The sequence below is a fragment of the Mandrillus leucophaeus genome, unplaced genomic scaffold (genome assembly GCF_000951045.1).
Source record: "Mandrillus leucophaeus isolate KB7577 unplaced genomic scaffold, Mleu.le_1.0 Scaffold9, whole genome shotgun sequence".
Taxonomy (NCBI): domain Eukaryota; kingdom Metazoa; phylum Chordata; class Mammalia; order Primates; family Cercopithecidae; genus Mandrillus; species Mandrillus leucophaeus.
The window spans coordinates 5,587,533-5,599,404 of NW_012109807.1; the positions used below are offsets into that span (position 1 = coordinate 5,587,533).

Here is an 11,872-nt window from a genome sequence, read left to right on the forward strand (position 1 = left end):
TTTCCCCCCAAGATGGAGTCTTGCTCTGATGCCCACACTGGAGTGCAGTGGTGCGATCTCAGGCTCGCTGTAACCTCCACCTCGCAGGTTCAGGTGATTCTCCTGCTTGAGCCTCCCAGGTAGCTGGGATTACAGGCATGCACCACCACACCCAGCTAATTTTTGTATTTTTAGTAGAGATGGGGTTTCAGTATGTTGGTCAGGCTGGTCTTGAACTCCTGACCTTGGGATCTGCCCACCTTGGCCTCCCAAAGTGCTGGGATTACAGACATGAGCCACTGTGCCCGGCCTTATTTTGTTTCTTAAAGTCAAACTTATCTCCAAAGACGTCCGAGGAACCAAGCTCGCATGCATTTTCCTTGCCCAGCCTGCCGATCAGGCTGGTGGAGAGGCTCTGAGGAAGGCCTCGGGAGGGGGCTGGGGGTAGTGGGTGTCACTCTGTAGAAAGGCAAGGAAGGGAAGAAAAGAGGGCCCCAGATGGAAAGGAGGGGATAGGCCAGCAGGAGCAGCTCTGCTTGACCCGGTCCTGCCTCTTTTAATGGTCCCTGGGCCTCTTCTGCTCCGTGTCACCTGCAGCCAACTGGGAAGGAGCTTCCAGACAGCCGGCTCGTTCAACCCCTGGTCTACATGGAGCGCCTGGAACTCATCAGAAACGTCTGCAGGGATGACGCCCTGAAGAATCTCTCGCACACTCCCGTCTCCAAGTTTGTCCTGGACCGAATATTTGTCTGTGACAAGCACAGGATTCTTTTCTGCCAGACTCCCAAAGTGGGGAACACCCAGTGGAAGAAAGTACTGATTGTTCTGAACGGTGTGTGTGGGTTCGCGGAGTGTCCCTCTGGGAAGGGTCTCGGCGGCCGTGGCTGAGGAGGCTGGGGAGGACGGCCGGGAGGAGTCACACAGGGGCTGATTTCTCCTGAAAGGACTGGTGGCCTTCCAGTCAGGCCTGCTTTTGTGGTTTCCTGTTAGTGTTGTGCCTTAAAAGTTAGGGGGGCTCGTTTAGACACCGATTCTTTTCAAAGGGGCACGGCCACAGTCCGGCTCTCCTTACCTGTCACAGCGGATCCTCACTTTTGGTGGCTTGCCCACCCCCAGGCCCCCCTCCTTTGTCTCTTCAGGTTCCCTGCGCTGATGGTTATGGTCACCCACTGTGTCCCACGTCCCCAGAGCCCCACACTCGCTGAGCCGCCAGGTAGCCTCACGGTTACCCTCTCTGCAATGAGAAGGGCTCACACCATAGATCCTGGGAGGGGAGCCCTGGCCCGGGGCCTGGGGCCTCTTTACCTGCAGACCAAGCGTTCTTTGTCAGCGAGCAGGAAGAAATTGTGCCCCATTTCACACTAAGCATCTGCGTTCAGAGGATTGAGTCAGCTTGCTTCAGGAAACCTGATGTTTGCTAAGGAACAGATTAGATCATCACAAAGTGACCTCATACACGGCAGTTTTGATTACTCACTACTCTTTTTAGAGATGTTTATTTGTTTTAATTCCAATTAGTCTAAACCTATCCTCATAATTATGGGCTCTGCTTATGAAATTTAGCTTCAGACAGAAGTTAGTTCCTGTCAGCAGCAGTGGGACTCCTGGATCAGGAATCAGATTTTGGGGCACCATGGGTGGGTGGTCCTGGGGCTCCATGTCCTGCTTGCCACTCCTGATGCTGCCCACAGAGTCCGTGGTCACTCCTGGCCGCTGTTTGGCCTTCACATGGGTTGGCTGGGAGAGAGAATGGTGGCATCTCGTCTTCTGGTTGTCACATATAGTTAATGTGCTTCTGCAGTCATTGGATAGCATGTTGGGTTTTCAGAAGCAGACGGAGGCTGCAAATCAAATTGAAAACAAGAACTATACAAAAGACTCACAAATCAGCCACCACAGTGTGAAGCAGCATACTTTAAGAAGTAAACACCCACTTACAAGGGCAGTGTAGAAATCGGAGTGGGCTTGCTGTGTCATGTAATACAGAAGCGGGTGGTCCTTGTGGCTGTCTTTGGTGACCACTGGTGTACCTGGATGGGGACAGGTACGTGAATGGGTCCATGTGTGGACCCACAGAGCTGGTTCTGCCATTGTGCCCTTGAGAGCAGTGCTCCCCACGCCTAATTTGCAACCATCCATAGCACATACTGCAGAGTTCTGGACTAGGCTTTAAACACTCGGGGGAGGAATGAATAAAACAGACAAGACTGTGTCCACTGCTCAGATGGCCAAGGGAGAGTCTTCCCTGCCAGGTCTCCAATCTTAACCCTACAGGATTAACACAGAGATGGATATTAAGGTTTGCAGAGACTTGGAGAAAACCTCAGCATACTGACGTTTATTTCCATTTGTCTGCATTGAGAAAAGAGTGAAAAACCTGCTCGGCCCCCAGGCCGAGGATGACCCTGCCCAAGTTCCATTCAGCAGCCTGGACCTGCACTGGTCCCTGATGACAGACCCTGGCTGTTGGCACGGCCCTGCCTACTCGACACGCCTTGTCCTCTTTTGACTCCTGTCTCAAATGTATCCCATAGCTTAGTCAGATTTTTCCAGCATCAAAAGGTCCTTGCTCCTTGCCAGCCTGGGATGCTCCGGGGGTACCTGAGCGCCACCGTGGGCTGGGCGGCATGTGGTGCTTGGAGAGCTTAGCCTGTCTATGGGATAGGGCTGTGAAGCTGCCGCCGGCATCTGTTAGCACGACGTTCCAAAGTCCTGCTTCTCCGGCATTTTCCCCCAGTCTCAGAGTAGAGTAAGTATTGCTGGTGTTAGGAATTCTGTTTGCATGCAGCGATCTTCCTCTAATGGCAGATTTAGCCCAGTTAGGTCCATTGCCAGGGGTAGGCACTGCCAGCATTTCCACTCCTGCTCCCTCCCCCTCCTCTCTGAAAGCGTCAGTTTCCTCTAGTTGGCTTATGGATTCACCGGAAGCTTTTCTTCACTCTCTCCTCCTGCTGGCAGAAGCGGTTGGAATTCAAAGACCTAAACTTGGATATTGGGGGTGGGCGTGTCATGCACACGTGGGGAACATGGGGCCCGAGGTAAGGACATGCCCTTCTCTAAGGGGCGCACTGGAGCAGCCAACCCGCCTTCCCTTCTGTTTACTTCCCAGGAGCCTTTCCTTCCATTGAGGAGATCCCCGAAAACGTGGTGCACGACCACGAGAAGAACGGCCTTCCTCGGCTCTCTTCCTTCAGTGATGCAGAAATTCAGAAGCGGTGAGAGCAGCTTCCTCAAAGGGGAGGGGGGAGTTTTTGTAAACCTGGGAAGAAATTTGGGAAAAACCCCAGGCTCAGTTCTGTACTTGCCAGGTTGATTGGAGGACCACAGAGGGCTGTCGGTTTGCATCAGTGAGAGGCAGCTAACTTCACCCGCCATTCAGCTCCTCTCAACTCTCAGTTCCTTCTGAGAATTTCCAGCCTCACCTTCACACAGTCCATTAACATGAAGGTTACATAATTTTATTGATAGAAATGAGCAGACAACTTTGTTCTCCTTTGGTAAAGTTTTATAGATTGCTTGCTGAATATGATCTTTTCTTTACAAGAAAGGGATTTGGATTGCAGAGACCTCACTGAGTATTTGATTCTCCCGGAGGCATTGTGCCCACTGCTGTGGGAGCTGCCCCTGGAGCGGTTGTGTGGGCTACACCCAGCATGGGCAGGGTAGAGAGACAGAACCCCTGATTGCGGCAGGGATGGAGTCCAGGCTGGGCACAGTGGCTCACGCCTGTAATACCAGCACTTTGGGAGGCCAAGGTGGGCGGATCATTTGAAGTCAGGAGTTCAAGATGAGTGTGACTGACAGAAACCCCGTCTCTACTTTAAAAAAAAAAAAAAGCCATGGTGGCACACACATGTAGTCCCAGCTACTTGGGAGGCTAAGACAGGAGAATTGCTTAAACCTTGGAGGCAAAGGTTGCAGTGAGCCGAGATCTGGCCACTTCACTCTAGCCTGGGTGACAGAGCAAGACCGTCTCAAAAAAAAAAGATGGAGTCGTTAGCTAATAAGTGAGAAAGTTCTCATGCAGTAGCTCTCAGGTGGCCCGGGACAGCAAAGCTGAAAAGCAGTGAGGATACAGAAGCAGCAGCTCACATCAGGTCACCAGCTGGATTTTGCCTCCTGGGTCTGCATCCACCTGCCTTGCATGGCGCCCGTCCACCCTTACAACCCTTACCAGAGATGCTTCTGGTGAGGACTGTCCTGCTGTCGCCTTGAGCACTCGTGGGGCTTTTGTGAGACTCAGTGAGTGAAGACGTGCAAAGCACAGAGAGCAGTTTCTGGCCCGTCGTAAGCACGCCGTGTTCCGTGGTGTCACTGTTGTCATCGTCACTGCTGCCGGCCCTCCTCCCCAGGGCCCTGCTCTGCTGCCACCTGCTGGCAGCTCACCCAGACCCGCGTCTGCCCGCTGGAGTGTGAAGCCTGACTCTCCATTTTCTCTTGCCCCCCTTCCCCTGGCAATTGGAATTGAATTTTTTAAAATATGCCCTTAAAGTAACTTTCCCTGGCCTCATCTATTCCTGACTCACTCATAGTTCCTGCCCTTAGGATTTTCTGCCCAGGAACAACATTTGTAAACATTCTTGAATCATTGAATGAATGATTTTGAATCATTCAAGTAAAACAGAATGTAGATTAAATAGATGTCTTTACAGTGACTGCCTACGATGAGTGCTGTGGCCTTGGACAGGTAAGGTTTTCCAAGCCTCCGTTTCCTCACCTGCCAAGTGGGGTAATAACAGGATTAATCCACAGGATCTTGGAGTAGATTAAGTAAGAGACGTGTGGAATGCGTTCACGGCAGCCTCGGCAGGTGAGGGTCCCATGCACAGTGCTGCGCTCCGCTCACTCCTCCCTCTCCCGCCCCCTCGGCTATGACCTCCTGGGGTGTCAAGTTAACCTCTTGTTCATTTTTTTCCTTAGATTGAAAACATACTTCAAGTTTTTTATTGTAAGAGATCCCTTCGAAAGACTTATTTCTGCATTTAAGGATAAATTTGTTCACAATCCCCGGTTTGAGCCTTGGTACAGGCATGAGATTGCCCCTGGCATCATCAGAAAATACAGGAGGAACCGGACGGAGACCCGGGGGATCCAGTTTGAAGATTTCGTGCGCTACCTGGGCGATCCGAACCACAGATGGCTAGACCTTCAGTTTGGGGACCACATCATTCACTGGGTGACGTATGTGGAGCTCTGTGCGCCCTGTGAGATAATGTACAGTGTGATTGGACACCACGAGACCCTGGAGGACGATGCCCCCTACATCTTAAAAGAGGCTGGCATTGACCACCTGGTGTCATACCCGACCATCCCTCCGGGCATCACCGTGTATAACAGAACCAAGGTGGAGCACTATTTCCTGGGCATCAGCAAACGAGACATCCGACGCCTGTATGCACGTTTCGAAGGGGACTTTAAGCTCTTTGGGTACCAGAAACCAGACTTTTTGCTAAACTAATGCATAGGACCTATGAATTCAAATATCTCTGTTAGACCTGGGGCTAACCAGGTGGAGGTCGAAGCCCAGAAATGACCCTTTCTCCACCACACCCCTCCTTTTAGGATGCCTGGGGTCTCCCACAGGGCTGTGAGTTGCTCGACATATGACTCAGGACCCTGACTGTTACAGCTTAGTTCGGATGTAAGATGCTCTGAGGACCCTGCCCCCACCCCTGCCATTGTCATTAGGATGTTGCTGGCCTTTGCTTACCTCATAGGGGAGAGAAGACTTAAGATTTGCAGTTTGACAGCCCAGCAGGGAGGACGCATCACACAGCGTTAGGAGCCATTTCCCTCAGATGTCAAGGAAGGGGATGCCCCTGAGGTTCTCCTGGCTAGTTGGGGTGGCCTCACCTGTCACTGGGTCACTGGTTGGTTGCAGGAACAGCACCCAGCACTCTGAGGAGGGACAGAGAAGCAAGGGGACTGCTGAAACCACAGAGGCTTTTGCAGCATCAGATCTGAGGAATAAAGCGGCACCTCTGGCCTTCATCTGGGTGCTGCTACGACTGTGGAGGCAAAGCATTCTTTCTGTGACTGTTTTGTTCCCGTGGTCAGCGATAGCCAGAGGGTGGTGTGGTGTGTGGGGGTCCATCTCCACCTGTCTCCTCCAGGGAGCTCCCACCTTGGAGCTGAAGACTAGCAGGGGCCACATGCCAGCATCACAGGATTCAGTGTCGTTTACATATTTCGATTCCTTTCATCTCAGCAAAATGGGCACCGCCAGAGCCATTTCTCATCATGCCACCATCCTGGACCATGTGACTGGAAGGTGGGTAACCAAGTTCACCAGCAATAAAACCCATGGCCCAGGTAGCCTCCAGCAGCGTGACTTCCTGGCAGCGAGGTAGGCCCTGGTACAGGGCAAGCCACAGTGACCATCTCAGATACCATCCACAGCCAGGGCCGCCGTGACCCGGTACAGTTTCCTGGTGTGAGTGCCAGCCTGAGCCTGCATGGTGCTGCCAAGCCCGGGGTAGAGGAGGGAGTCAGGCTTTGCTTCAAGGCGGCCTCTACCTTTTCTCAGAATGGTTTCCTGAATGTGTCAATGTGAAAGTAAAATAAAATGTATGTGCCAAACCTGACATGAGCTGCGGTTCTGGGAAGGGCGCCTGTGGCCACACGTGCCCCAGGCAGGTGGGGTAGGCAGGTGTGCGTGCGTGCACGGCTGCTTAGGGCAGGCAGACCACAGGAGGCCCAGCTTTCAGCCGCCATGGACGCACAGTGCCGAGGACACCATGCTGGGTTACTTTTCTACAACGTTTAGCAAAGTCTTGTTACAGTTTCAGATCAAATGAGCTGATTGATGACCTCTTTGCTGTTTGGAATCTAACTGGATCTGTATATGAATGGAAGGCCTTAAAGCTAGTCTGAATTAAAATAGTGTTTTCCCTCACAAACAAAAGGTTGGCCCCTGGAATGGTTTCTTCCTCCCCTTTGGCATTTGGGTCATTTTCCTAACATATTTTGCCACAGAAGTGGAGATTGCTACCATAGTATCTCCTAGACATATCACTGTCCAGAGCAAGGATGCCCCTGAGCACAGCGGCCCACCCTGTTCATTTCTGCACAGCCAGCACCTCCACTCCCCTGTCCCCCGACTTCCTTCCGAGGCTCCAGATCCACTTCCTCCCTCCTCAGCTTACAGCAGGTGGTGCACCTCCTTCTGCCCCCTGAGGCAGCACCACATGGAGGTGTCTGCTGCCCTGTCTGGGCGTCCCTCAGGACTGGGCTGGATGGTGGCACAGCTCATTCCCAGGCAGTGACACCAGGACGGGGGCGGCTGGAGCAGGCAGGCCTAGGGGGACCTCTGCACTAACAGCCTGGGTTTGAGAGAAACATAAACAGCGACCTTGCCTCCAAAAAGTGGTGTTAGGGCCCGGAGTGCAGTTCCTAAATTAGGAAGTTTAGTAATACGAGGTTGACTCAACGGGCTTATGTCTTAGACCACTTCTCTCCTACTGGATTTCACTCCCAGCAAGTGTCAGGTTTATTGGTCTTGTGTTGAGAACCACTACAGAGAAACGCCCAGAGCTGAGATGAAATTTGATTTTCACAGTGACTGGGTGCACATGAAGATGTGTGCTCACGGCCTACAGGGGACCCAGGTGGCCTCTGCCCTGGGTTCCTGGAAAGAAGAGCCTTTGACCCGGCGGTGGGGGGGGGTCCTCGCTTTCACCCCCCAACTTTCTCACTCTAAACCCTGGCTTGGTTCGCTCAACTGGAATCTCCAGAAGCAGGGAACAAAAAGGAAAAAATCAAGACAGCAGCTAAATGTGAGGCGAAGGCAGCCTGTTGGACTAAACTCAAATTATGCAGCATAGTTTCCCAAGCCCCTCAGACATGCGGAGACCCTCAGCAGGATGGTGCAGTTCCAGGGCTGAGCAGAACTGCAGGCTCACAAGAGAGGAGAGGCCTGGGAAGTGCCAGGACAAGGCTGCACCTGTCCAGCTTGAGTCAGGCGGCTTCAGGCAGGTAAGGTAGCCACACTGGGGAGCATTACAGAAGGGTTGGCCAGAGGAGAGGACACCCGGGGGGGATGGAAGCTACATTCAAGGCATGGTGGGTTGGCTGTGATTAATGTGGGTGCCCAGACAGGAAGGCTGGGCAGCGTCATCTAGGGCTTCCAGGGATGTGCTCCTCTCCTCCGGGAGGAGGGGCAAGCACAAGGCAACCAACAGCTGTGATGATTGGGGTGATGGGGGATGTCCCCAAGGCTGAGGGAGGAGCATGCATCAGTACAGACTCACACCCCCACAGCAAGTAGTTGGCGCCTGGAGGGGGAGGGCAAGTAGCTTGATGTGACCAGGAATGGCTGTGCTCTGCAAGTTTGGGTGTCATTGGAGTAATAGGGGCTCTGGAGGATTTATTTTTTCTTTTTACTAAATAAATTTAAAAATATATGTTGGCCCCGTGCGGTGACTCACGCCTGTAATCCCAGCACTTTGGGAGGCCAAGGTGGCCGGATCACCTGAGGTTGGGAGTTCAAGACCATCCTGACCAACATGGAAAAACTCTGTCTCTACTAAAAATACGAAATTAGGCGGGCATGGTGGCGCGTGCCTGTAATCCCAGCTACTGGGGAGGCTGAGGGAGGAGAATCGCTTGAACCCAGGAGGCGGAGGTTGCGATTAGCCAAGATCTCGCCATTGCGCTCCAGCCTGGGCAACAAAAGTGAAACTCGTTCTCAAAAACGTGTGTGTGTCACAGTGATCACTGAACTCCAAGTAGCTCTCAGCTTCAACCGCTTGTTTTTTTAGATATTTGTTTTGGTTTTGGAGACAGAGTCTCGCCTGTCACCCAGGCTGGAGTGCAGTGGTGCGATCTCGGCTCACTGCAACCTCTGCCTTCTGGGTTCAAACGATTCTCGTGCCTCAGCCTCCTGAGTAGCTGGGATTACAGGCACGTGCCACTATGCCTGGCTAATTTTTGTATTTTTAGTAAAGATAGGGTTTCACCATGTTGGTCAGGCTGGTCTCAAACTCCTGAGCTCAGGTGATCCACCTGCCTGGGCCTCCCAAAGTGCTGGGATTACAGTCATGAGCCGCCACACCCGGCCCAACAGTTTTTATATAACAAGTTCCCTTTCTCATTTCATCTGCCCCTTGCCCCACTCGCTTACCATGACTTGTATGGTGCACACACCTGAGAAGCTCAGACGGGGGATTTGAGTTCTAGTACTTTGACACCAGAGCCCACAGCGTTGACTGCCAGCTACATTCTACTGACTCAAATCCGTTGTTTTAACCCTGCTGTTCTTCGGTTCATCGCCCTTCGTTCATCTGACTCCCCCACCGAGGCCCCCAACCCAGTGCCTCCCAGCAGCTCCCCTTGGCTTCTCAATTTGCTCTCCCCATTCACCACGGTGTCTATTTCAACACAGCCCATTTTTCTCAAACTTCCACTCCACTCTCATTTACTGTGGGCAGATGACCTTGTCCCCGATAGAGGGAACAGGTGCCATCAGATGAGCACTTCTCCCGCATCCTGGCTCCACAGCTGCAAACACCTGCATCCACACATCCTCTCCCCTTTCCCCGTGTTCTAGTACAGTGGGCGGGGCTTGCCTCCCACCTTACTCCGCACCTCCCCACATCAGTTCCGAATTACCCTCCTGCTCTAGCGCCAGCTCCTGTATCTGCGCCCCTTCTCCCCACCAGGCTCTTTCCCAGTGGCATTCAAGCACGTTCAGGGCTCTCGAATCCTAAGACCATCCTGCCTTAGCTCTTTCCCCATCCCACATGGGGCCCTGCCTTACGTGTCGCCCCCATCTTGAATCTGGCAATTTTCAGGGCTGTCAGTCTATTTTCCAGATTCCTTTCTTCTGTGCATCCTTTAATTTCTATTGCTTCCCAGTATTCTTAGCTCAGTTCTTTTCTGTCGTTGCTCTCTGGGCAAAGAGGCCTCCCTGCAGATCGTCAGTTACCGTCTACATGGAAATAAGCCCCATGGGGACCCAAGCACTTTTGTGTGTTTTGTCCGCTATAGCAGCACAACTGTCTAAAACAGTGCTTGGCACAAGGTTCTCAAAGAAGACTTTTCGAATGCTGATTTAGACCCAAGTTTGTACCTTCTGTCTGCATGTCTTTTTTGAGCTTCTGACTCTTATACCACCTGCTTACTAGGTATTTCCTCCTGGTTGCCCCACACTCATTTCAAACTTATTAATTCCTGAGCAGAACGTTCATCTTCCCCTTCAAACCTGTTGGTTTTTATGTGGCCATGATTTCAGACAACAGTGACACAAACCATCCAGGTGTCTGAACAAGAAATCTGGGTCAGAATCTTGGACTCCTCCTTCTTACTCACTCCTCTCATCCAATCAGTCACCGCATCCTGTAGATTCAACTATCTACATACAGGTTTCAGGTTCCTGGCCACTTCTTTCCATCCCTATTGCCACCTCTCCAGTATGGGCCACTAGATGTCTCACGCGGGCCACGCCCACAAACAGACGCCTGCCCTGCTGCTCCCCCTGCCTCCACCTCTGATTTTAGTCACCTGCAATCATGTCTTTTTTTTTTTTCGAGACGGAGTTTTGGTCTTGTTGCCCAGGTTGAAGTGCAATGGCATGATCTTGGCTCCCTGCAACCTCTGCCTCCCGGGTTCAAGTGATTCTCCTGCCTCAGCCTCCTGAGTAGCTGGGATTACAAGCATGAGCCACCATACCCCGATAATTTTGTATTTTTAGTAGAGAAGGGGTTTCTCCATGTTGGTCAGGCTGGTCTTGAACTCCCGATCTCAGGTGGTCCGCCTGCCTCAGCCTCCCAAAGTGCTGGGATTACAGGCGTGAACCAGCATGCCTGGCCCCACCTGCAATCATTTCTATACCCCACAGCTAGAGTGGGTTTTGTCAAATAAAACTCTAATTGTGTTGTTTCTTACCTGAAACTGTTAAATGGTTCCCCATTGCTCTTAGAAAAAAAGTCCAATTTCTTCCACATAAAGTACAAAGTCTTTAAAGATTTAGACTCTGGTTCCTCTGATCTCATCTCTCACCATCTCCTTCACTTTCACTCCATGCCCCACCCATAGGCTTTGGCTATAGCCACCTATTCTCATTTCCATGAGTTCGCCATGGCCTCTTGTCATCTCCAGACCTTGTCACATGCTGTTCCCTGCACCTGGGATTCTCTTCCCTCCTCTTCTTATAGCTAACTGCTATTCATCCCTTAATATCCAGCTCAGAAAGCGTTTAGGAACTCTTAAGCCCAAGATACCCTTCCTTGAGATACAGTTCATCCTGGGGCAGAATTCCTCTCCATCTGTGAAGCTATGAGACCAGATGAGTTTCGCGCTTCCAAAATACGATGGTGCGACAGGCACAGGCATCCTCATGCCGAAAGGAAGCAGCCAAAGGAAAGAAAGGGATGATGGGTCCCAAGCAGTTCCAAAACATAGTAAAGCAAATCACATTAGGGTTTATGGCTTAAGATGAATCTTTTTTGGTTTGATGCTTTGTCCTCCAGACCCACTGGAGCAGTGGCCTTACCTTCCAGAACCACTGGGGTGGCAAAGGCACTCCTGTAGCTTGACCTGGTGGCCCCACCTCCTATGTTGCCCATGCTGGTCTCAAACTCCTGGGCTCAAGCAAACTTCCCACCTCAGCCTCTCAAAGTGCTGGGATTACAGGCGTGAGCCACTGCGCCCAGCCTCTGCTGTCAGCTGTGTGTTTAGTGTCAGCTGGCAGTGTTTCTGTCGGTATTATCCCATCTCTGTTCTTGGCCATCTCTGTTGAGATGGTTGGTGAGGTCCATGCTTCACACCCACACTAATCTCCTTATCAAGTGGTAGGTCAGCCATACCCTTGTTCTCTTCTGAACATGTTTTCTTATTTTTTGCAACACGGACAGACTGAGAATCTCAAAATCTTTAGGCTCTGGTTCCTTTTTGC

The 11,872-nt window shown here is 51.8% G+C and overlaps 1 protein-coding gene across 3 annotated transcripts in view; it reads left to right on the plus strand.

Moving 5' to 3' along the window:
* The window catches only part of CHST10 (carbohydrate sulfotransferase 10), a 26,197-nt gene extending 20,122 nt beyond the window's left edge, over window positions 1-6,075 (plus strand). For all 3 annotated transcript variants that reach the window (XM_011969599.1, XM_011969598.1, XM_011969601.1), the window contains exons 6-7: window positions 3,089-3,194; window positions 4,900-6,075. In XM_011969599.1, coding sequence (XP_011824989.1) covers window positions 3,089-3,194; window positions 4,900-5,437 — 644 coding nt within the window. In that variant the 3' untranslated portion in view covers window positions 5,438-6,075. The remainder of the gene's footprint in view (window positions 1-3,088; window positions 3,195-4,899) is intronic.
* Window positions 6,076-11,872: the final 5,797 nt, after the last annotated feature.